General features: G+C 35.4%; 2 protein-coding genes across 6 annotated transcripts; both read left to right on the forward strand.

The window, feature by feature from the left end:
* The first annotated feature begins 354 nt into the window (after positions 1 to 354).
* Positions 355 to 10197, forward strand: LOC123229289 (lysosomal Pro-X carboxypeptidase). 4 transcript variants are annotated; one of them, XM_044655010.1, is made up of 11 exons: positions 355 to 881; positions 989 to 1175; positions 1512 to 1645; positions 1736 to 1848; positions 1983 to 2106; positions 2651 to 2800; positions 2902 to 3057; positions 3514 to 3593; positions 3672 to 3721; positions 7694 to 7794; positions 7877 to 9745. In XM_044655010.1, the coding sequence occupies exons 1-10, from the start codon at positions 474 to 476 to the stop codon at positions 7780 to 7782; spliced, it is 1491 nt and encodes a 496-aa protein (XP_044510945.1). In that variant the 5' UTR covers positions 355 to 473; the 3' UTR covers positions 7783 to 7794; positions 7877 to 9745. The 4 variants fall into 4 exon arrangements, with proteins under 4 accessions (XP_044510945.1, XP_044510954.1, XP_044510938.1 ...); XM_044655019.1 differs by having other exon boundaries at positions 7919 to 9745; XM_044655003.1 differs by having other exon boundaries at positions 7694 to 9745.
* A 731-nt stretch (positions 10198 to 10928) lies between these two features.
* Positions 10929 to 17348, forward strand: LOC123221034 (protein CROWDED NUCLEI 4). 2 transcript variants are annotated; one of them, XR_006503197.1, is made up of 9 exons: positions 10929 to 11365; positions 11908 to 12117; positions 12213 to 12466; positions 12770 to 13040; positions 13159 to 13242; positions 13393 to 15233; positions 15316 to 15611; positions 16736 to 16877; positions 17003 to 17348. XR_006503197.1 is itself a non-coding variant. In XM_044643704.1 (9 exons), the coding sequence occupies exons 1-8, from the start codon at positions 11186 to 11188 to the stop codon at positions 16859 to 16861; spliced, it is 3234 nt and encodes a 1077-aa protein (XP_044499639.1). In that variant the 5' UTR covers positions 10938 to 11185; the 3' UTR covers positions 16862 to 16877; positions 17003 to 17348. The 2 variants fall into 2 exon arrangements, 1 of the variants encoding a protein (XP_044499639.1); XM_044643704.1 differs by having other exon boundaries at positions 10938 to 11365; positions 15344 to 15611.
* The last annotated feature ends 2777 nt before the right edge of the window (positions 17349 to 20125 follow it).

Consider the following 20125-nt stretch of genomic DNA (forward strand, 5'->3'; position numbering starts at 1 on the left):
GTTATGGGAGGCGGCTGTTTTTTTGAAAAATTTGGAAACCCTAGGTTTGGGGGTGAAAATGTTAGTTTTCAAAGTTTAAAAATTTTAGGTAAGGTGAAATGTTAGTTTCTAAAACCTAAAAGGGGTGAAGGAAAACCCTCACATCAATTTTGGGATGAATTTTACAGAAGGGTATTTTTGTCATTTCATCTAACAAGGGTAAAATGGACATTTTACCCTTATGCAAACAGAAACCATCCACATTAACGGCTCATGGGTGGGAAAACTGAATTTTTATCTGGCGTGTGTGGTATTTTAAGAACGCATCAAAAGTTGGGTGGGAAATAGTCCTTCTCCCATATTAATAACTTGTGATTGAATGAGATCACCTGCATCCAATCACTGCTCAATTCTACCCTGGCTGTCGACTACTACACTTCTGCTCCAGCCTACTCCATAACCCATTCAACGAACTCAACATTGAAAACAAAACAATGGCAAAATCGACCCAAAGATATATAGTTCTCTCGATTATCATCGTCATCTCCATTTCATTACCGTCAGCACTTGCATCACAGCCGTTCAAATTCAAGCGGAACCCTCGGCTCCTTGGAAGTTTGTCAAAGCAAATGAAACCCCAACCCCAACCACAACAGCAACAACAACAGTACCAGTACGAGACAAAATATTTTGAGCAGCGTCTCGACCACTTCAGCTTCGTCGATCTCCCGAACTTCCGGCAACGATACCTGATAAACACGGAGCACTGGTTGGGCCCCTCCCGCTTGGGCCCCATCTTCCTCTACTGCGGCAATGAGGGAGACATAGAATGGTTCGCCGTTAATTCCGGCTTCATGTGGGACATTGCGCCCAAGTTTGGCGCCATGCTTATCTTTCCCGAGGTTAGTTGAAGTTATGGATAATTAAACACCGAAATTTAATTTAAATTCAAATATATTTATATTTGTATTTTTTTTAAAGTCAAATTGCGTTGCTATGTGATCGACAGCACCGTTACTATGGCGAGTCACTGCCATATGGAAGTAGAGAAGAGGCGTATAGAAATGCTACGATGTTATCGTACCTGACGGCAGAACAAGCTCTTGCAGATTTCGCCGTTTTAATTACTGACTTGAAACGGAATTTATCAGCTGAAGCTTGCCCTGTTGTGTTATTTGGCGGATCCTATGGGGGAAGTAAGTATCGCGTCAAACTTTAACATCTCAAAGTAACTAATCTTTCGCGATAGGAGCATAATTAGTGGTTGATTGACTGCCATTTTGTTTACTTCGTAAAAGTAATAGTTTTGTTTACTTATTTGGAGTTGTGGTCCAGATATTTGTTGTGACGAGGTATGCTTATTAGTTAGAACATTTCTCTTATTAGTTATTTACCGCCAAAATCTTATGTGCCATTCATTAAATATTTTGAGTTTGATAGTGCTTCTGCCTTAGACGTTGTTGTAGCATTGACCAGGCAGGTGTTAGTTATGAGTGCTATTCTTATGTTTCTTTCTTGTTTTGATGGAACAGTGTTAGCGGCATGGATGAGGCTGAAGTATCCTCACATCTCCATTGGTGCACTTGCTTCTTCGGCACCAATTCTTCAATTTGAAGATATTGTGCCAGCAGAAACATTTTATAACCTTGTATCCAACGATTTCAAGGTGTGTTTTTTGCATTTTCCTTTACTCCAGTCTTTCTAGTTGTATATCTTGAATATTTATGCTGTGCTGTTTTTGCTTTAATATCCATAGCGTGAAAGTACAAGCTGTTTTAACACTATAAAAAAATCCTGGGATGAATTGATATCCGAAGGTCAGAAAGAGAATGGACTTCATCAATTGGCCAAAACTTTCCATCTATGCCAGTAAGAAATAAATAATGAGAAAATGCATGCCTATTTCAGTTTTGGTAATGCATGATCGAGTTAAACTACCTTATTTACTCCAATATTATTTGACTTGGCTTGTTTGTTGTGCAACTGGGTATATGATTTTACAGGGATTTAAAGAAGGTGGAAGATCTTGCAGACTGGTTGGAATCTGCATATAGTTATTTGGCAATGGTGGATTACCCATATCCATCTGATTTTATGATGCCCTTGCCTGGATACCCTATAAGAGAGGTTTGTTGGGATTTATTAATTGATTTACAATAGTGCTAAACTTAATAAACTATATATATAAATCCTTATGTACAAATTGATGTGATATAAAACTTACATATTGTAAGTCTTGTTACATAAATCCATTCTTGTGTTTGTTAGTTATAATAGTAATTTTAAAGCTCACTATGATTTTAAACCTTTTCGGCTTATGGAAAATAATTTGCTTCCTGTGGTTTGTATTTTCTGCTAGCAGATTTACTGAAATAAATCTTCGGCAGATGAGCACCTTCTTTTACACTCTTTGCTCTATGGTTTCAAGATAGTTTTCCCTTCTTGTCTTAGTAGTTAGATATAGGCTGTTCCTTAGTGAAAGGGCCTTTGTCTTGCTTCTTCTATTTTTGATTGCATTTTTGAACTTCTCACAGATCAGAAATATATGGATTCATGCTGCCTTAAAGCTTTTCTTCTACTGCCATTATAAATTTTACATGTGGTCTTCTGGACTTTGATTTGTCTTCCATTATTTGGAAAATGATTTTTCCATCAATTTAACGTTTTGTAGGTTTGCAATAAAATTGATAATTCCCCAAAGGGTTCTAGCATTCTGGAGGGCATATTTGAAGGAGTTAGTGTTTATTACAATTATACTGGACAAGTTGACTGCTTTGAACTGGATGATGATCCTCATGGCTTGGATGGTTGGAACTGGCAGGTCTGAAAGTTCAGTTGTGATCCGAAAAATTAGGCATATGGTAACATGTGTAGTTTCTTTAAAGGATATTTATTGTAGATTTATCTAATTTTCCACTACAGGCATGCACTGAGATGGTTATGCCAATGTCTAGTAGCCAAGATGCGAGCATGTTTCCTACATATGACTTCAACTACTCCTCTTTTCAAGAAGAATGTTGGAAGGAATTTAAGGTGGTACCAAGACCCCAATGGATAACAACACAATTTGGTGGACATGTAAGGGAACCTTTTTTCGAGGAAAAATCGTCAATATTTGTTAACATTTGTCTCTTTCTTATAACTATTGTTAGGATAGATGGGTATTTATCTGTTTGAAGTACTGGTTTTGTGTATGACAATTGTATCATCCCCCTAACCATGTTTCTCTGTTGACTCCCTTACCATATATTGTTTGTATATTAAGTATGAAGAACTTGCATAGGTTATTTATGTAACCAAATTTTGTAAAATATCTTATAGCTTCAAATGGGAGTTGATGGAGTATCCAGAGTTGATGGAGTATGTAGAACTTGCATAGGTTATTTATTTTGCTACTTATGTTACTTCTTATTTGTTAGGTATAAAACCTGTGATAATTTATCAATGAATAGCTTGTGGGCTTAGATTCATGGTACCAATATTGCTATTCTCCTTGATGCTATAATTAATTCTTTGTCCAATTCTATTGTGAAGGATGTCAAGACTGTGTTGAAATTGTTTGGAAGTAACATCATTTTCTCCAATGGTCTATTGGATCCCTGGAGTGGTGGCAGGTGATTTTTTCACACCTCTGACATGTAGCTACTGATGTTAATTTTCATTTTCTGATGGTGTTCATTTGCTTGTTGCAGCGTTCTTCAAAACATATCCGATACTATTGTTGCTCTTGTGACCAATGAAGGTAATACTTTATCTAAAGTCATCTTTCAATCTCTGAAGTTATTTATATGTGCTAAGGCAACTATGCCTTCATCTCGTGTTAATCTTTATTACGACCCTGGTTGACCAATTCTGTGTATTCAGTGGCTCAGTTCAGTTCAAAACATTTGGGTGATTAGCTTGAGCTAATATATAGTAATTATCTACTGTGCAACTCAAAGGTTGGGGACAAATTTCATAAACTACCCCTATAGTAACCTCAATCATTAGTCAGAATATAAGTTTGCACAAAATCATTATAAACTACCCCTATAACCACACGTCGTTAACCATTGAATGGAATTTAATGTCCCCTTTTATTAACTATTTTAAGGGATAGTTTCCTAAATCATTCAAGTTTTGAGAAGATTTCCTTCGAAGACCCTCTATGTAGGAAATAGTCCCTTAAACCCATCCATTTCTTTCAATTTTTTCACTTCATTTTTTTTTTTTTCCCAATTTCTCTCAATTTCCCTTATAGCATAACAGATTTCTTCTCTTTCTTGCTCATTTCCCAATTTCTTAGAATTTCCCTTGTAGTGTAATAGCTCTTGACTTTCAAAACTCATTGAGCTTGAATATAAGCTTAAGCTTGACCCCCCTTATGCTGAGCTGAGCCGAGCTCAACTTGAATCCACTAACTTCTTCATGCATACAATACGATTGGTAGAGCACACTTCCTTTTCTTATGAATTGTGTTAATAGTAAAATATTTTCCAAGTTCCTTATATCTTCAAATAAGAAGACTAAAACGAAGCCTCTTTACATGCCATAAGGGCAAGGAAGAAAGGGACATTGTACTGCTTGACCAAAGACATAATATACTTGAAATTATTAACTTATAATACAATAAAGAGAAAGAAAAAAAGATTTGTAATGTCTCAGTTTCTCTATTAAACTTATAATTTTTTCGTTTGAATTTTTTTCTTCAAGATTCACTGATTTTCAATTCAAGATTCATTGAGTTCTTCCCATTGTCACACTTTCCTAAATACCAACAGCTAGGTGTAACAACAACTAGTCTTTGCAATTACAACGACCTAATGCCTTGCTGAGTAATTACAATGAACTGTAGAGTGATTACAGTGGGTATATTTGATATTTGAGAGTTTTGGGAGACTCTTTAAAAGAGATTAAGGTGTGAATGAATTACTGTGTGAGAATTTGTCGAATAAAAAATGGACTTGATCTAGTAAAATTAGATCAAAATGACATCTTGTGTTGCTTACATAATGTAACATTGACACAAAATGACAATGTTTTGAATTGGCCAAATTGACATTGTTTTATATGCATATGTGAGTACCTTGAGAGTTTATCGAGTTAAGCACCCTCATGGCTCGAACTAGCAATTAAGTTTGAGCCAACTTGTCTCAAGTCCACCCCTAACCCTTCATATTATATCTATTCTCAGACTATCAACAATAATGAGTTCATTGTCTATGCAAAAAGAAACACAAAAAATCAAGAGGATACAAAGCACCAATCACATTCAAAACTTGCATAAGAACTAGACGCGAAGTCAACTCCAACAAGAACACTCTTAGGTAACATAGATTCTAATCCTAATGGGTGATCTTGATTTACTAATAGTTGTGAAAAGAAGTTTGCTCATGCACAAATTCGTAATAATGTCCTATGAGAATCTATTTCTAGGATATCTACATTTACTTCAAGCATCATTAATGTTTAGATTTGTAATAATGTCCATAAAGCTTTGCGAAAACTTGAGTGAAGGAAAGGCATTGAAGATGAAATCAGTGCCCTTGAAAGAATGAGACATTGGAATTAGTCATCTGCCAAGAGGGAAGAATCATGTTTGGTATAAATGAATTTTTGCTATTAAGTATGAAGCTAATGTAGACATTGATAGATTTAAAGCTTGACAAGTAGCTAAATAATTTACTCAATCTTGTAAAATCTACTATCAAGATACTTTTGCTCTAGTTGCTAAATTAAACACCTTCCATGGCCTTTTATCATTGGCAATTAACTGAGATTGGTAATTACTCCAATTAGATTTAAAAAACGCTTTCCCTAATGGTGATTTGGAAAAAGTGTACGTGGAAATTCCTTAGAGTTTGGAGAACAAAGTGAACACCATTGTGATATGCCAATTGGAAAATTCCTTATAGGTCTCATATAGTCTCTCTTAGAGTTTGTTCAACTGGCTTACCAAGGCTGTTAAGAAAGTTGGCCACGCCCATTGCCAAGCCAACCAAACATTGTTTGTTAAATACTCAAACAAAGGGCAAAATGCTATCATCGTCATGTATGTGGACAACATCATTCTAACTAGGGATAGTGAGGATGAGATAAGCAAACTTAAGAGATTATTTGCTTGTGAGATTGAGATTAAAGGCTGGAGAAATCTTAAGTATTTCCTTGAGATAGAAGTAACTCAATCAATAATTAAGGGTGGATACAATTAAGGGTGGATTCGAGCCAAACTAAGCCGGAATAAGGGCCAACTTGAGGTGGGCTCGAATTTGAAATGTCAAGCTCAAGTCAGCTTGAATTACGAATAGTGATGCCCAAAAGAATAAGAAAAGTCATTGGAGAGAAAGAGTTTTGTTCTAACTCGAGTCAAGCAAGAGCTTCAACTTGAGTTAGCTCATTTCAGCTGAACATGGATTTGAGCTCAAGCTAGCTCGGTTGGAATCTACGCCTATCAACAATGGAATTTGTAATTTTTCAATAGAAGTATGTGCTTGATTTACTAAAAGTAACATGAATGATTGGTTGTAAACCTACATACATGCCATAGACAACCATCACAAACAAAAGATGATTGAAGAAAGTGCTCCAAATGATAAAAGAAGGTATCAATGGCTTGTGTTGTGAGTAAACCTATATCTCTTTCCTACACAAGACCAAACATTAGGTTATCGGTAATTGTAGTGAGTAAACTTATGAGCAACCCAATCAAGAAGAATATGGAGGAAGTCTATCATATTCTTAAGTACCTTAAGATGACTCTAGGAAGTGGGCATTATTTCAAGAAGATGCAAAACAAAGGCATTGATGTTTATTTAGATGCAGATGGGGCTGATTTCATAATTGATTAAAGATTAACCTCATGCTATTGATAAGTCACACCATTCATTACTCCATCAATAAAGCCAAAGTCTTCTCAACTAACTCTTTGAAAGAGATAGGTGATTTTGTTGCTTGTAAAGTAGCCTTAAGCTCTTTGTAGTCATTGGTGAGACCATTGAATGTGTGAACCACAATTTTGTCATCACTCAACTCATACCCAATCATAGCAAGGTCATCACTAACGGTTTTAACTGATTGCATAAAATCAGAAATGCTTTTACCTTATTGAACTGACCTCAGTGAGAGAATCAATGAGACCAACCATCTTGGTATTGGATCTGTCGGTGTAGGTGGCTTTGAGTTTGAGTAAGGCCTCCTCTGCATTTTTGCACCTTGACAAAAGCAGGCTTACTGGTCCAGTGATAGCAGTTTGGATGGCAAGAAGTAGCAATCGATCTTGATGAATATAAGTCTTACATTTTGGATCGTTAGTTGGTGGAAATGGATAGGTTCCATCCACAAATTTCATGATATCATAGCCGAGGAGAAGATTCGTCATTTGCAAGCTCCATATTGAATAATTTCCTCCCTTTGATAGTTTTTGATGAATGAGTGTAGTAGTGTTGATTGAAATAACTTGAGATGAGAGTTTTTGAAGAAGGATTTTCATTGCTAGACATAACTGTGACTATATTAGATTCAACCATGGTTGAAATTTGAAACAAGATGAAGAAGGAGCCTAGGGCTCTGATATCATAAAGAAACTATATAAATGAATGTAATGGATTCTACGTTTCATTTTCTGAATAGTATAAAGGTTTTATACATGTATATTGCTAAACTAAAAAAGGAAACTAATTTTGAGGATTGACTAAATATACACAGTTGAATGAAAAATATTACATGATATTTACAGAGATTTCAACCAAGAATCAAGGAGAAGACTTTGGCTTGATTGTTGGAGTAATGAATGGCATTGACTTATCAATTGTTGAGGGAATTTAAATACTTGGCAAGGTAAGATTTAATTAGATATTGTTAGAAGTAGCATAAAAGTAGAACTTAGAGATTGATACAGACCTGGACATTTCTGCAATAGGAAGATGCTGAAATTTGGCTCTGTTGCTGCTTGGTTCTGCAGAATAAGGGTGCTGTGTAATTTTGGCTGGGTTTTGAGTTGCTAGTGAATGTTGTATTGAGGGAACTATTTGATTAAGTATGTTGTAATTTGATTCAAGAGCAATGTAAAGCAAACATTACTTGTATTGATAGAATTTTCAGTAAAACAAATAGAGTTCTCAATTGTTGTTTCTGCTCACAAATCCAAACATAAACATTTAACAAGCTAAAGACATAACAAAATCATAAACATCCTCCAGCATTTGAGAGGCTGGAAACTCTCCCGCAATCCTCTTTTTTCTCAAATTTCTTCACAATTTTCTCTCTCTTAGACTCCTTCTCCAGGCCTATATCATTGCATTTTTCCTCCAAACAGCCTTGCCAATCCTGTCTTGCCAGCTCAGCTTTCGATATCCTGGTGGTCCCTTGAATTTGTTGCCTGCCTGCTGCACATTCTTTTGGTGAGTGTTGATCTGCTGCCTTTTCTCTTGCCTGCTGTTTGCCATGTGCCACTTCTAAGTTGCTGCCATCTGTCATCCTTGCACCTTTTCTTCTCTTCTTGCTCACATAGACCTTGGTCCTAACAGAGATACAATGCAAAATTTGTAAAGAAACGTGGCTAAATAGAGTCCTTGGCCAACTGGAAATTCCAATGGAAAAGTCTACAAAGATGTATTGACAATCAAGCTAGAATAAGTATTACCAAAAAAGCACTCCATGATATGACAAAACATGTGAAGATAGATGTACACTTCATCAAAGAAAATATAGAGGAATGAACAATCTCATTGGTGTACACACCTCCTGTCCTTCAAACAGCAGAAAACTTCACCAAAGCCTTGCCTAGAACTAATTTCAAAGACACAAGTTCCCAGCTAGGAATGATCAACATCTAAAACCTAGCTTGAGCGGGAACGTAGAATTTCATTATTTTTTAGTAATAAATCAGTTATAGGATACTTTTTAAAATTAGTTTATCTGTTTCCTTCTAGGTAGAATTCTACTAGCCTTTTTTACTTGATTACAATTTGTTGTATTTATTCTCTGATTTGATGGAGATTTCTTCTCCTAAAAGCAGAAACTAGTTTTCCTTTTCTAGGCTGTCATCAGTCTATTTATTCTCTTTGTTCTAAACCATTGTAACATTTGAAGTGAATTATCTTTCTTCTCATTCAACAATTAATGATTTATGTATAGCATAAACCGCAGTGGATAGGTTTCATTTCCAAGTAGGTTCAGGTGAACTTTTTGTTCTATAAATCTTCTGCTGAAACTGAGAAGTCTTCACTGACCTGGAACAGGCTTACTTCGATGTCTGCCTTTCATTGAATTTTAATTATAGCAGGCTTCTATCTGAAAAATAATTAAGAGTTCCTGTGAGGTTCTGGGATGAGAGTTGCGGTTAAGGGGTGTTGGTGTAGAGATGGACCTCAAAAATGCTGGCTATGAGGTGTTATCGGTCAATCCTGTACCTAGTTCTCTATAGGATTGTTGGATTTAGTACATACTGGGATTTGGTTACTTGGGGGCACATAAATTACTATCTATACAGTAGTTGTATTCTGCTAAATGGGCTCTCCAATTGATAACAGAAGACCTATATAAGTACCATTCGGTGTTATCTCTATGAAAAGGAAAAAAAAATTACCATTGGTTTAGTGACCCCATCTTAGAATTATAAGAACCCTAGGCTTTTGCCGGTAAATTCTGAAAGGTCTATTATCTTGTGTGTCAATAGATTTATCACTGCCTGCTTGTCAGCCTGATAAAGCCAGTGGCAATGTAAGAAGATGCACTCATGAAATGATTTTACACGGCATTTTCTATCAAATAATTTAGTTTCTGGTGATATGAAAATCTTTGTTTGACTACAGTTTCCTGTACAATATCCTGCTGCTTAGTGCTTGTCAGCAGGAATTTGGTAGCGATCGTTGCATCGTGGGTGAATGAATGAGATGATAATTTGTTATATTTATTGCCTCATAACTAAGCAGCTAAATAATTTAGCTGAAAGTGGTTCTTTCTTTGTACCATTTATCAGGTGCCCATCACATAGATTTGCGACCTTCAACTCCTGAGGATCCAGCTTGGTTAATAGAGCAGCGAGAAACTGAAATTAAGCTGATTGAAGGATGGATAAACGACTACTATCAGGAAAAGAAAGCAACTTTCAACATGTAGAGATCAAAATATTGTCAAGGTATATTAATATTTATGTAATTACTTTGACAATAAAACCACTGCCTATTGTAATTACTTTGAAGGCATATATCCACGCTTGCTATCTTTCTTCCTATTGCATTTGATATATATTTTTTTTAACAAAATGCATATTTGAGATGAGTAATACTATGTGTATTTACTCTAAGTATATAAATAAATACATATTTATATGTATCATAACATAATTATATGTTATTTTATTATCAATTTAAAATTACTCAATTACATAGTAATATATATTAAATGTGTATTCATTTATATATTTAAAATGAGTATACATAATTTTATTATAAAATATTTTAAAATATTGTTAACCAGTGTGATTTTGCGAAGTTCTGTATTTGATCAGTACATAACTGACGTAACGTAGCATACCGTTGTCAAATTTAAATACTAAGAATGAAACACGATTAAAAAAAAAATTAATGTTCAAATACTAAATTCAGAAGAGGATGTTAGAAGGGATAGAGAATGGAATAGAATATTTGCTTTTGTCAAATTGATTCGGTGGTTAGCGGGTAATCGAAGGCAGAAATTTTATTCGCTAAAAATTTTCCAATTTTCCATATTTAATTTCTACTAATATTCTATTCAAACGATTTCAAATTACTTCCATTTTGAATTGGGATAGAAAGGTTCACAATTTTAACGTTGGTCTGATTACATGTATACATAATCATAGCAAAATCTGCCTGAATAATTTCCATCTCTAGACAATTTTGAACTGCTAAACCAAAAATAAAAAAGGCGGCTTAGATGTTAAAATCTCAGAACTGCGAAAAACGACAACGTTTCACCTTGACCATATAAAGATTCTTCCTAGACACATCCCAATTTGATTGTATTTTCAAGATCAGCCCAACTCAACTCAGTAAAGCTACTTTCAGTTCAAGTCTCAACTCAAGATTCTATTTTCAACTCAATTACAGCACAACGCTCTCTCCCACTCCTGAGAAAATATAGATTAATAAAGCAAAAACATAGTGGAAGATTTGGTGAAAGATAAGGTTGCCGTTCGCCAAACACCACCGGATCTGAGAATCTAGGGTTTTGATTCTACTCGTCGATGATGGCGAGTCCTAACTCAGGAAGACTCGCAATCACGCCGAGTTCAAGAATCTTGCACAGTCCTATGACTGATGAAACTATCTGGAAGAGACTCAGAGAGGCCGGACTCGATGAAGAGTCGATTAAACGAAGAGACAAGGCCGCTCTCATTGCTTACATAGCAAAGCTTGAAGCTGAGGTTTGCTGATTTTCCTTTAAAGTTTACTTGTTCGTTCTTTCTTGGTTTCATTTTTGTTTTGATATAGTTTTTTCTTTTTGTTGATGATGAACAAAGGAATTATTATTTTGAGTTTTTATTTTTGAATTGCCAACTTTTAAATTTATTTATTTTCTTAAACGGAACCGGACTTAAATGTGTGGCTTCTATCCTTAGATGAGAAAAGTAAAGAAATAGAAATTATTCTAGTAATTTATTTAATGGGAATTGTTATGCTACTCGTAGTGAAAATCCGGGTAATATTACTGGCAGAGCGAATTATGTAGTTCACAAAACTGTATTAATAACTTTAATCCCCTTTAATCAATGTACTAATATTATATTAGGTTTACTATATTACAAGTATTATGTTGCACGTTATTAAATGGTATTCAAATACGTAGTTGGAACATGATTTAATACTTTGTGTAAACCAAATTGGATAGTTATTTTAGATTTTGAAATGATCAGTGCTTATATTAATTTGTATTCAATGTAGATCTCAGCAGTTTTACTTTATGTAGATCTTTGACCTCCAACACCATATGGGCCTTCTGATATTGGAAAGAAAGGAGTTAGCTTCCAAGTATGAGCAAATTAATGCCGCTGCTGAAGCAGCTGAAATACTGCAGAAGCGTGACCATGCTGTACACTTATCTGCTTTGGCAGAAGCAAAGAAACGAGAAGAAAAATTGCAGAAAGCATTAGGTGTTGAGAAAGAGTGTTTAGCTAGTGTAAGATATTATTTCTATTTTTTAATTGAAGTAAATATTTCCTTCCTGTGTTATGCTGTAATGATTATTGTTATTTTTTCAATGGATTTTTGTAGATTGAGAAGGCTCTGCACGAGATGCGTGCAGAATCTGCTGAAACAAAGGTTGCAGCTGAGTGTAAATCGGCTGAAGCCCACATTATGATTGAAGATGCTCAGAGAAAATATGTAGAGGCTGAAGCAAAGTTGCATGCTGCAGAATCTTTACAAGCTGAGGCTAACAGGTTTCATCGTGCTGCAGAAAGAAAGTTGAAGGAAGTCGAGATGCGTGAAGATGATCTTTCTAAGCGCATTGTATCTTTTAAGTCTGAGTATGTGTTTTCAATCCTGTTTGTGCTAGTTTTAAAGAACAAACTATTTTCCTTTATATATATTTGACCCAGATTACATTATGAGAGAGCTTTAAGAGAGGCAATAAGGTTTCTGTGGTTGCTTTTCTTCCAAATTGAAATGAATAGCAAAAACTAGACTGGGGATGAGAAGAAAATGTGTCTCACTTACACATTGCAACAGTTTGTTTAGGGCCTTATAGTGCTATAGATTTGCAAGTAATCTTTGAAACCTGCCTCAGTAATGTATAAATTTATTTATTTATTTGTTTTACCATGTTTTAGTTGTGATGAGAAAGAGAAAGATATCACTCTTGAGAGGCAATCATTAAGTGAAAGGAAGAAGATTCTGCAGCAAGAACATGAAAGATTGCTCGATGCACAAACTTCACTGAATCAAAGGGAAGACCTCATCTTTAGTAAATCTCAGGAACTAAGTCGACTTGAAAGAGAGTTAGAGGCCTCGAGAGCAAGTTTTGAGGAGAAACTTGCAGCCTTAAAGGAAGAAAAATACAACATAGAACTCTCCAGGCTTGCCTTATCAAAAAGAGAAGAGGTTCATACTAGTTTTTTAATTCTTTAAAATTATTTTGGTGTTAAGCTAATGTCTGTTTGAGAATGATTCTTTTATTAGATGTTATATTAAATGTAGCCTCTGTTTTCGGTGTATACAGGCCATTATTGAGAGGGAAGCTTTGCTGAATAATCAGGAGCAGGAGCTACTTGTTGCAAAGGAAAAACTTGCAAGCAAAGAATCTGTGAGTTTTCTGGTCTCATCTTTCTTTCTTTCTTTTTTTTTTTTTTTGTTTGAAGAAAACTAATTGTGATCTCTTTCTGCGTGAATGGCTTTCATGCTTTACGAATCAATGCAGTTACTTGTGCTTTTTTTTTTTTTTTTGACAATGCAGGATGAAATTCAAAAGGCAGTTGCCAATCATGATTCTATTTTAAGAGTAAAGAAGTTGGAATTTGAGGCTGAGTTAGAGAGGAGGAGAAAATTGGTGGAGGATGAAATTGAGACCAAAAGGCGAGCATGGGAGTTGAAGGAAATGGATCTTAGTCAGCGGGAGGATGTGCTTCTGGAAAAGGAACATGACTTAGAGGTTCAGTCAAGGGCATTGGCAGATAAAGAGAAGGATGTGATAGAGAGAACAAATCTACTTGATGAGAAGGAATTTCGTTTGATTGCTTCTGCAAAGGAGGTTGAACTGAAGATTTCACTTCTACAAAAAGAAAAAGAGGATGCTAACAAAAAGAATTTAGACCTTCAGAATTTTTCAGCTTCACTGGATGACAAACAGAAAGAAGTTTGTCATGCAGAGGAGAAACTGGAGGCCCTGAGAGGTGAAACAAATGAACTATCAATCTTAGAGATGAAACTTAAAGAAGAACTTGATATGGTCAGGGCTCAGAAACTGGAACTTGTGGCCAAGGTAGACAAATTGCAAGCAGAGAAAACAAAGTTTGAAACAGAGTGGGAGTTCATGGATGAAAAAAGAGAAGAGCTGCGGAATGAAGTAGAACGTGTTGCTATTGAGAGAGAGGCCATTTCAAAGTTTCTTCAGGATGAGCGTGATTGCCTTCGACAAGAGAGGAATGCAATGCGAGATCAGCATAAACGGGATGTGGAATCACTGAATCATGAGCGGGAAGAATTCATGAACAAGATGGTTCATGAGCATTCTGAGTGGTTCAGCAAGATTCAGAGGGAGCGTGCTGATTTCTTATTGGGTATTGAGATGCGGAAAAGGGAACTGGAGGACTGTATTGAGAAAAGACGTGAAGAATTAGAAAGTTCTTTTAGAGAAAAAGAGAAGACCTTTGAAGAAGAAAAGAAGAATGAACTTGAGCATATTAGCCAGCTTAGGGAAAAAGCAGAGAAAGAATTGGAGCAAGTCACTTCGGAAATGAAGAGGCTTGATGCTGAGAGAATTGAGATCAATTTAGATCGTCAAAGAAGGGACAGGGAATGGGCAGAACTAAATAATTCCATTGAGGAGTTGAAGTTGCAAAGGCAGAAATTGGAAAAACAGAGAGAATCGCTGCATGCTGATAGAGAAGAGATTCAAACTGAGATCGAACACTTGACGAAATTGGAGGATTTGAAAATAGCTGTAGATTATATGGCTGTGAGTGAGATGCAACACTCAAGACTGGAGCATACGCAGCAGAAAAAATCTGCCAAAAGATATTCAAAGCCGCAAAGTCCTGTATCACATGTTGATTTGGTTTCACGAAGTAATATACATGTTACTGACAATGACAATGGATTTGATTCTCCTTCCTTGCAAAAAGAAAATGGTTCTTCTCATCACAGCTCTGCTCGCTTTTCATGGATCAAGAAATGCACTGATTTGTTGTTTAAATATTCCCCTGAGAAGCCCTCATCGAAGGATGAGGATAAGTTTATGATGTCTGACCATGAAGATGCAAGCTTGGCTACTTCTAGTAAGAGGCGATCTGTGAGATTTGCATTTGGAGAACCAAAGGTGATTCTTGAAGTTCCCCCTGAAGATAAGGATGCCAAAGGAACACATGATTTGGAATCTGATGTCAAGAAAGATGCCTCTGAAAAGTGTTTGCAATCAATATCAGAGGATGTACTTCAGGCTGGAAGGAAAAGAAGGGCTGATAACTCTGTTTCTAGTGGATTTGTTGATCCATCAGAACAGCAAATGCAGAAGAATAAAAAGAGTAGGCATCAACAAGATGTCCCTGCAAATCCATCCGAGGAGGCCTCCACCCACCAGTAAAAATCTTTTCCTCTAAAGTCAGCTTCTTTGCTTCTAGTCATATCCTTAAATTTTCTTATTGTCTACTTTGTATTACAGTTTGAAACATTTGATGTATGTGTGTCAGTGTAATTTCAAAAGAACCAAGTGTGCAAGAGGATCAACATGCAGTCATCTCATCAATTCATAATCAAGCAGGTTCTGAGGAGACCAGTGTATTAATTATAGATAAAATCATCAGAATTTCAGAAGTGACTTGTGAAAAGACTGATGCTCAAGATATCATCAATCAAGAAAAATCAGGTCATGTGCAGAATCCTGTTGATGGACTAGATCTGGATGTTGTTAGTGCTGGAGGAAAGAATGTTCTTTCAGGTTTTACCGAGTCTAGTCAGGTAAGAAAGAGTGTTCTCAGATCAGATTTAATATCATTATTTTCATGTAATAAGCAGTATGTGGTACTTGCTAATATTTTTATTCTTGCATTTTAAAAGTATGTGTCTGTGTTATGGTAGATTGGTTGTATTGAATCCATTTTAAATAGACTCTGGTAATGTCTATCTGTGCTAGGGCTCTCGGCTCGCAGCCAGCTCGGGCTCGGCTCGGTTCATATATGGGCGGCTCGAGTTCGGGTCGAGTTCGGCTCGGCTCGGTTCGGCTCGTTTTTCATTATCAAAACGACATCGTTTTTAATATATATTGATCAAAACGACGTCGTTTTGTATAAAAAATTTAAAAAAAAAATCTACCGAGCCAACCCGAGCTAGCTTGAGCTCAGCTCGAGCCGAGTCCGGCTCCTTTCAGGCTCGACCGAGCCGAGCTCGAGCTCGAGCTGGCTCGGCTCGAGTCCAGCCCTAATCTGTGCTATACTTTTTGTCTTTTGCATCACCAGCAAGGACTTTAATAGAGTGCTTGGAAAAATCTGTACCATTAGAAGATAAAGCACTGTTATCTAGAATATTGATCATAGGTTAATCACATAATCATCATTTGTGATTTTATGACCATAAGGCTAATCAAGGATCATGTAATCATCATTTGAGATTTTTATAACCATAAGGCTAGTATTCCTGGATTAGATGCCTATGTCCTTGAAACACCACAGCGAGTATTATTCACTGCAGTTACTCTTTTTGCTTCTTTGGATGGGAAACAAAGCAAAACGCAACTATCTTAATATGGCCAAACAACAGCAGTAGATATTACTTTACTGCATCTTTCATCAGAGAAGATTTGGCGATCTACTTTATTAATTTTTGAGTTGTGACCGTCATTATTATTCTCCTTTACTGGGAATTGATGAGTTTTTAGTTACAACAGGTAGGGATGCATTTTGATTTATGTTATTGAAAATGTATTATATGTTCTCTGATTTTCGTATTCAGTCACAACACAAACCCTGTCAGAGATCATGATGGAAGTTTTTTGTATTGTTTACACCATTGTCTGTGCCATTAATAGTTTGAAGTTTATTTTCTTTTTATTGTGATTGAAATTTGTGGCATATTTTCTTTTGTAGTTTCAGGAAGATGATGTATCTGGAAAGATCAATCAGAAGCTTAATGAGCAAGATCTTGGCCAATCTGACAATTCCAAGGAAGATGAGCAAATTGCAAAGAGGACAAGATCAAAACTGAAGAATTAGAAGCAGCTCTGCTACAGTTCAGTTTTTTAGAACAGCTGCACAGAATTACCTTTCTTATTCTTTCTTGTTGTTTCATTTGTCCTAGTCTTAGATAAACAGTAGTAATTAACTAGTTACTATTTTCTTTTCTATGTGATGCAGGTTACCATGGCTATTAACAGTTGGAGGATTTTCTTAAATATCACGCAGACTTATCTTACCTGGGCAGTGAGCGAATTGTAGATGACTTAGCTAGCTATGATTTTGTGAGATATTTGTAAATCTTTTGTCCATCCTATATGTGGTTTCCGTGTGTGGGGTTTTCTTTAGGTTTGTATAATGGTATGGCTTATGGGTAGTTTCGTAGTTTTTGTCTCATTTGGTGAGTTGGCAGATGATTACCGTTTCTTGAAATTGGTGGTGATGAGTTTTAGGTTGTCTTTATTTGAAAAATACAAGTGGTAAAGTTTTTTACACCATTATATTACCATAATTTCTTTTTCATTAACCGGAAATTTGAAATGGCAATTACTACATTTTTATTTTTAAAGTATTTTTTTCGTTCACTAAATAATATTCAGGTTGTAGGATAAGTAGTGGCTATCGCTTCTCTCGTGTGGCCAAAAGATACAATATTTTTTTTGGCCAAAGGACTATGTCACCCCCAAGTTTAAGTGTTATCCTAGTGTTACAGCAGTGAAGTTTAAAAAACTTAAAATCTTATTCATCCCTTCAAAATTTCAATTACGGTTAAGGATAAAATAGTTATTTAATAAAAAATTTTAAAAATTTAAAGTTTTATTATGTTTACCATTCTCAATTGGGAAATAACAATCTCCTCTAATTTAAAGTTTGAAAAATCAAAATTTTCCTTCTAGGGTTTGCAAACATTGTCAGAGATGGTCGTCTTCGATGGTGTCTGAGAGAAAGACAATTTGACGAAGATGATTTCATCTTTGTTGAAGGAATTAGCCTTCGTCGGTGGCTAAGAAGTAATCGGTAGGGAAAGTTAAGTCGGGAGGAGAGTTGATGCCATCGGAGACGGCGAAGTTCTTCGTGTTTGACGATAATTTGCAAATCTAGGGGGGAAATTTTAATATTTTAAACTTTAGGTGAGAGGGATTTGTGAGATTTTTAAATTGAGAGAGATAAACGTAATAAAATTTTAGTTTTTTTTTTTGTTAAAAAACAGTTTTAATCTTAATCTTAATTGAAAATTTTAACGGATGGATAGAATTTTGAGTTTTTTAAACATCATATTTATAGTTTTGGGATAACACTTAAAACATGGATGGGAAATAGTCCTTTGGCCCTATTTTTTTTCGTGATAGTTGTTTGGGTGCATAAATCGGCTAGAGAGTTTCGTTTCATTACTATGTAAATTGTCAGAAATGCCTTGATGATGGAAGATTTGGTTGGCTATTGACAAATAATCCCCAAGGATGATGATGAGTGAGTTATCTGTAGATATGTGGATAACTGGTCTAAAAGTGGGTACGAGTTTTATATTTTTTTATTCATATCTATTTTGGATTCTTATATGTGGTTATGAATTTTTGCGTTGGGTTTCGTATGTTTGCAGGGTACTTGTGGATCGTCTGTTATTTATTTTATATTCTTTTTTTTTTTTTACCTCTTAACATCAAATTCATAACATATTTAACACAAATTTTATTTATTTATTTTTGAAATAAAATAAATTCAAATTCAGTTTAAAATTAAAAAATTTGTTATATTAAAAACAAATTAAAAGAATATGAGTATTAAACATTTTATCATTTCACATTCAATATTAAAATTCTTCAACTTTATAAAAAATATTTTAGTAGTTTGAGATAAAATTTTTTTTTTTCTTGAAATATTTATGTAATTGAAAAGAAAAAATTTTGAGAATTATGAAATAAATATATTAAAAAATAAAAACAAAAAAGAAATATTAGCGGATTATTCATGGGTTGATTTGTATTCACAAGTTTAAGTATGAATTTTAAAAAGGCCAAACGACTATTTCCCACCCAAGGTTTGATGTTTCTCAAAAGTCCCCCCTTTAACTATAGAAACATCAAACACCCACCCATGGCCGGTTAGATTTAACCAAACTCTAACACCTGAAAATTTTATCTCCTTTTGCCCCCCTAAACTTTAAAAACTAAAATTTTCTCCCAGCTTAAGTTTTAAAAAATGGCAGTTTCACCCTAGGGTTTGGTTTTGAAATCTCTGGCGACCGTTCCGGCTCCATTGCCGACGACCTCTCCCTCCCGAAGCAGCCTCTCCTTCCGGTGAATGTTTTCCTCCCATTTGGAGACTCGATCGGCATCGGCTTGGCCTTGGGAGACGAAGAACTTCGTCGGGGAAGACGAAGTTCTTCGTCTCCCAGACGAAGCCGACGCCGTCATCTTCGTCTGGGGATTTCAAAATCAAACCCTAGGGTGAAACTGTCATTTTTTAAAACTTAGGCTGAGGGAAAATTTTAGGTTTTAAAGTTTAGGGGGGCAAAATTAGATTCTATTTTAGTTTATTTTTAATATTATAGCAAAAATGACGATTTTACCCTTACCACCGTTAGGGTTTGGTTAAATCTAACCGGCCATGGGTGGGTGTTTGGTGTTTCCATAGTTAAAGGGGGGACTTTTGAGAAAACATCAAACCTTGGGTGGGAAATAGTCGTTTGGCCTTTTAAAAATCATTATTTATATAATTTGATTCATTTTTTATCTAGATCTATATCTATATTGACCAAACTTGCATTCGATATGACCCATCCGTTTGTTAGCTTTTTGTGAGAGAGAATGTGAGTAGATGGATTACTTGATAAATAAGTTTAAAATGAGGAAAAAAAAATCTTAATTCATATATTTGGGTATTGTTGAGATATGTTGAGATATTTGTATAGATAGTGAATCATAGAGATTGTATAAAATAGGAATGCTATAATATCCTTCCTAAACTTAGATATGAGTAGTTAATAGTCTTCCTAAATTAGCTATCCTAACCTCCTATATAATTGTAATTATATTGAATATGAAATATATATAGAAAATTATATTTTCATGGTATCAGAGCCTAGAATAAAAATTTGAAATTTTTCCAGCATCCTCTATTCAGTTTTTGACAAATAAAAACCCCCTTTCTGGCTGTTTCTCCGATCACCGTGATTTCATCATTTTCCAGTGATTGTGCTCAGACTGGAGAGATCGGAATAGTCTCGTCGTCAAACCCGTTGAAGTCCCGTTGCCGTTCGTCGCTACACGCGCTCACACACGCGGCTTGTCCTTTCGGTATTCT

The sequence above is a fragment of the Mangifera indica genome, chromosome 1, assembly GCF_011075055.1.
Source record: "Mangifera indica cultivar Alphonso chromosome 1, CATAS_Mindica_2.1, whole genome shotgun sequence".
In the NCBI taxonomy this organism is placed as follows: Eukaryota; Viridiplantae; Streptophyta; class Magnoliopsida; order Sapindales; family Anacardiaceae; genus Mangifera; species Mangifera indica.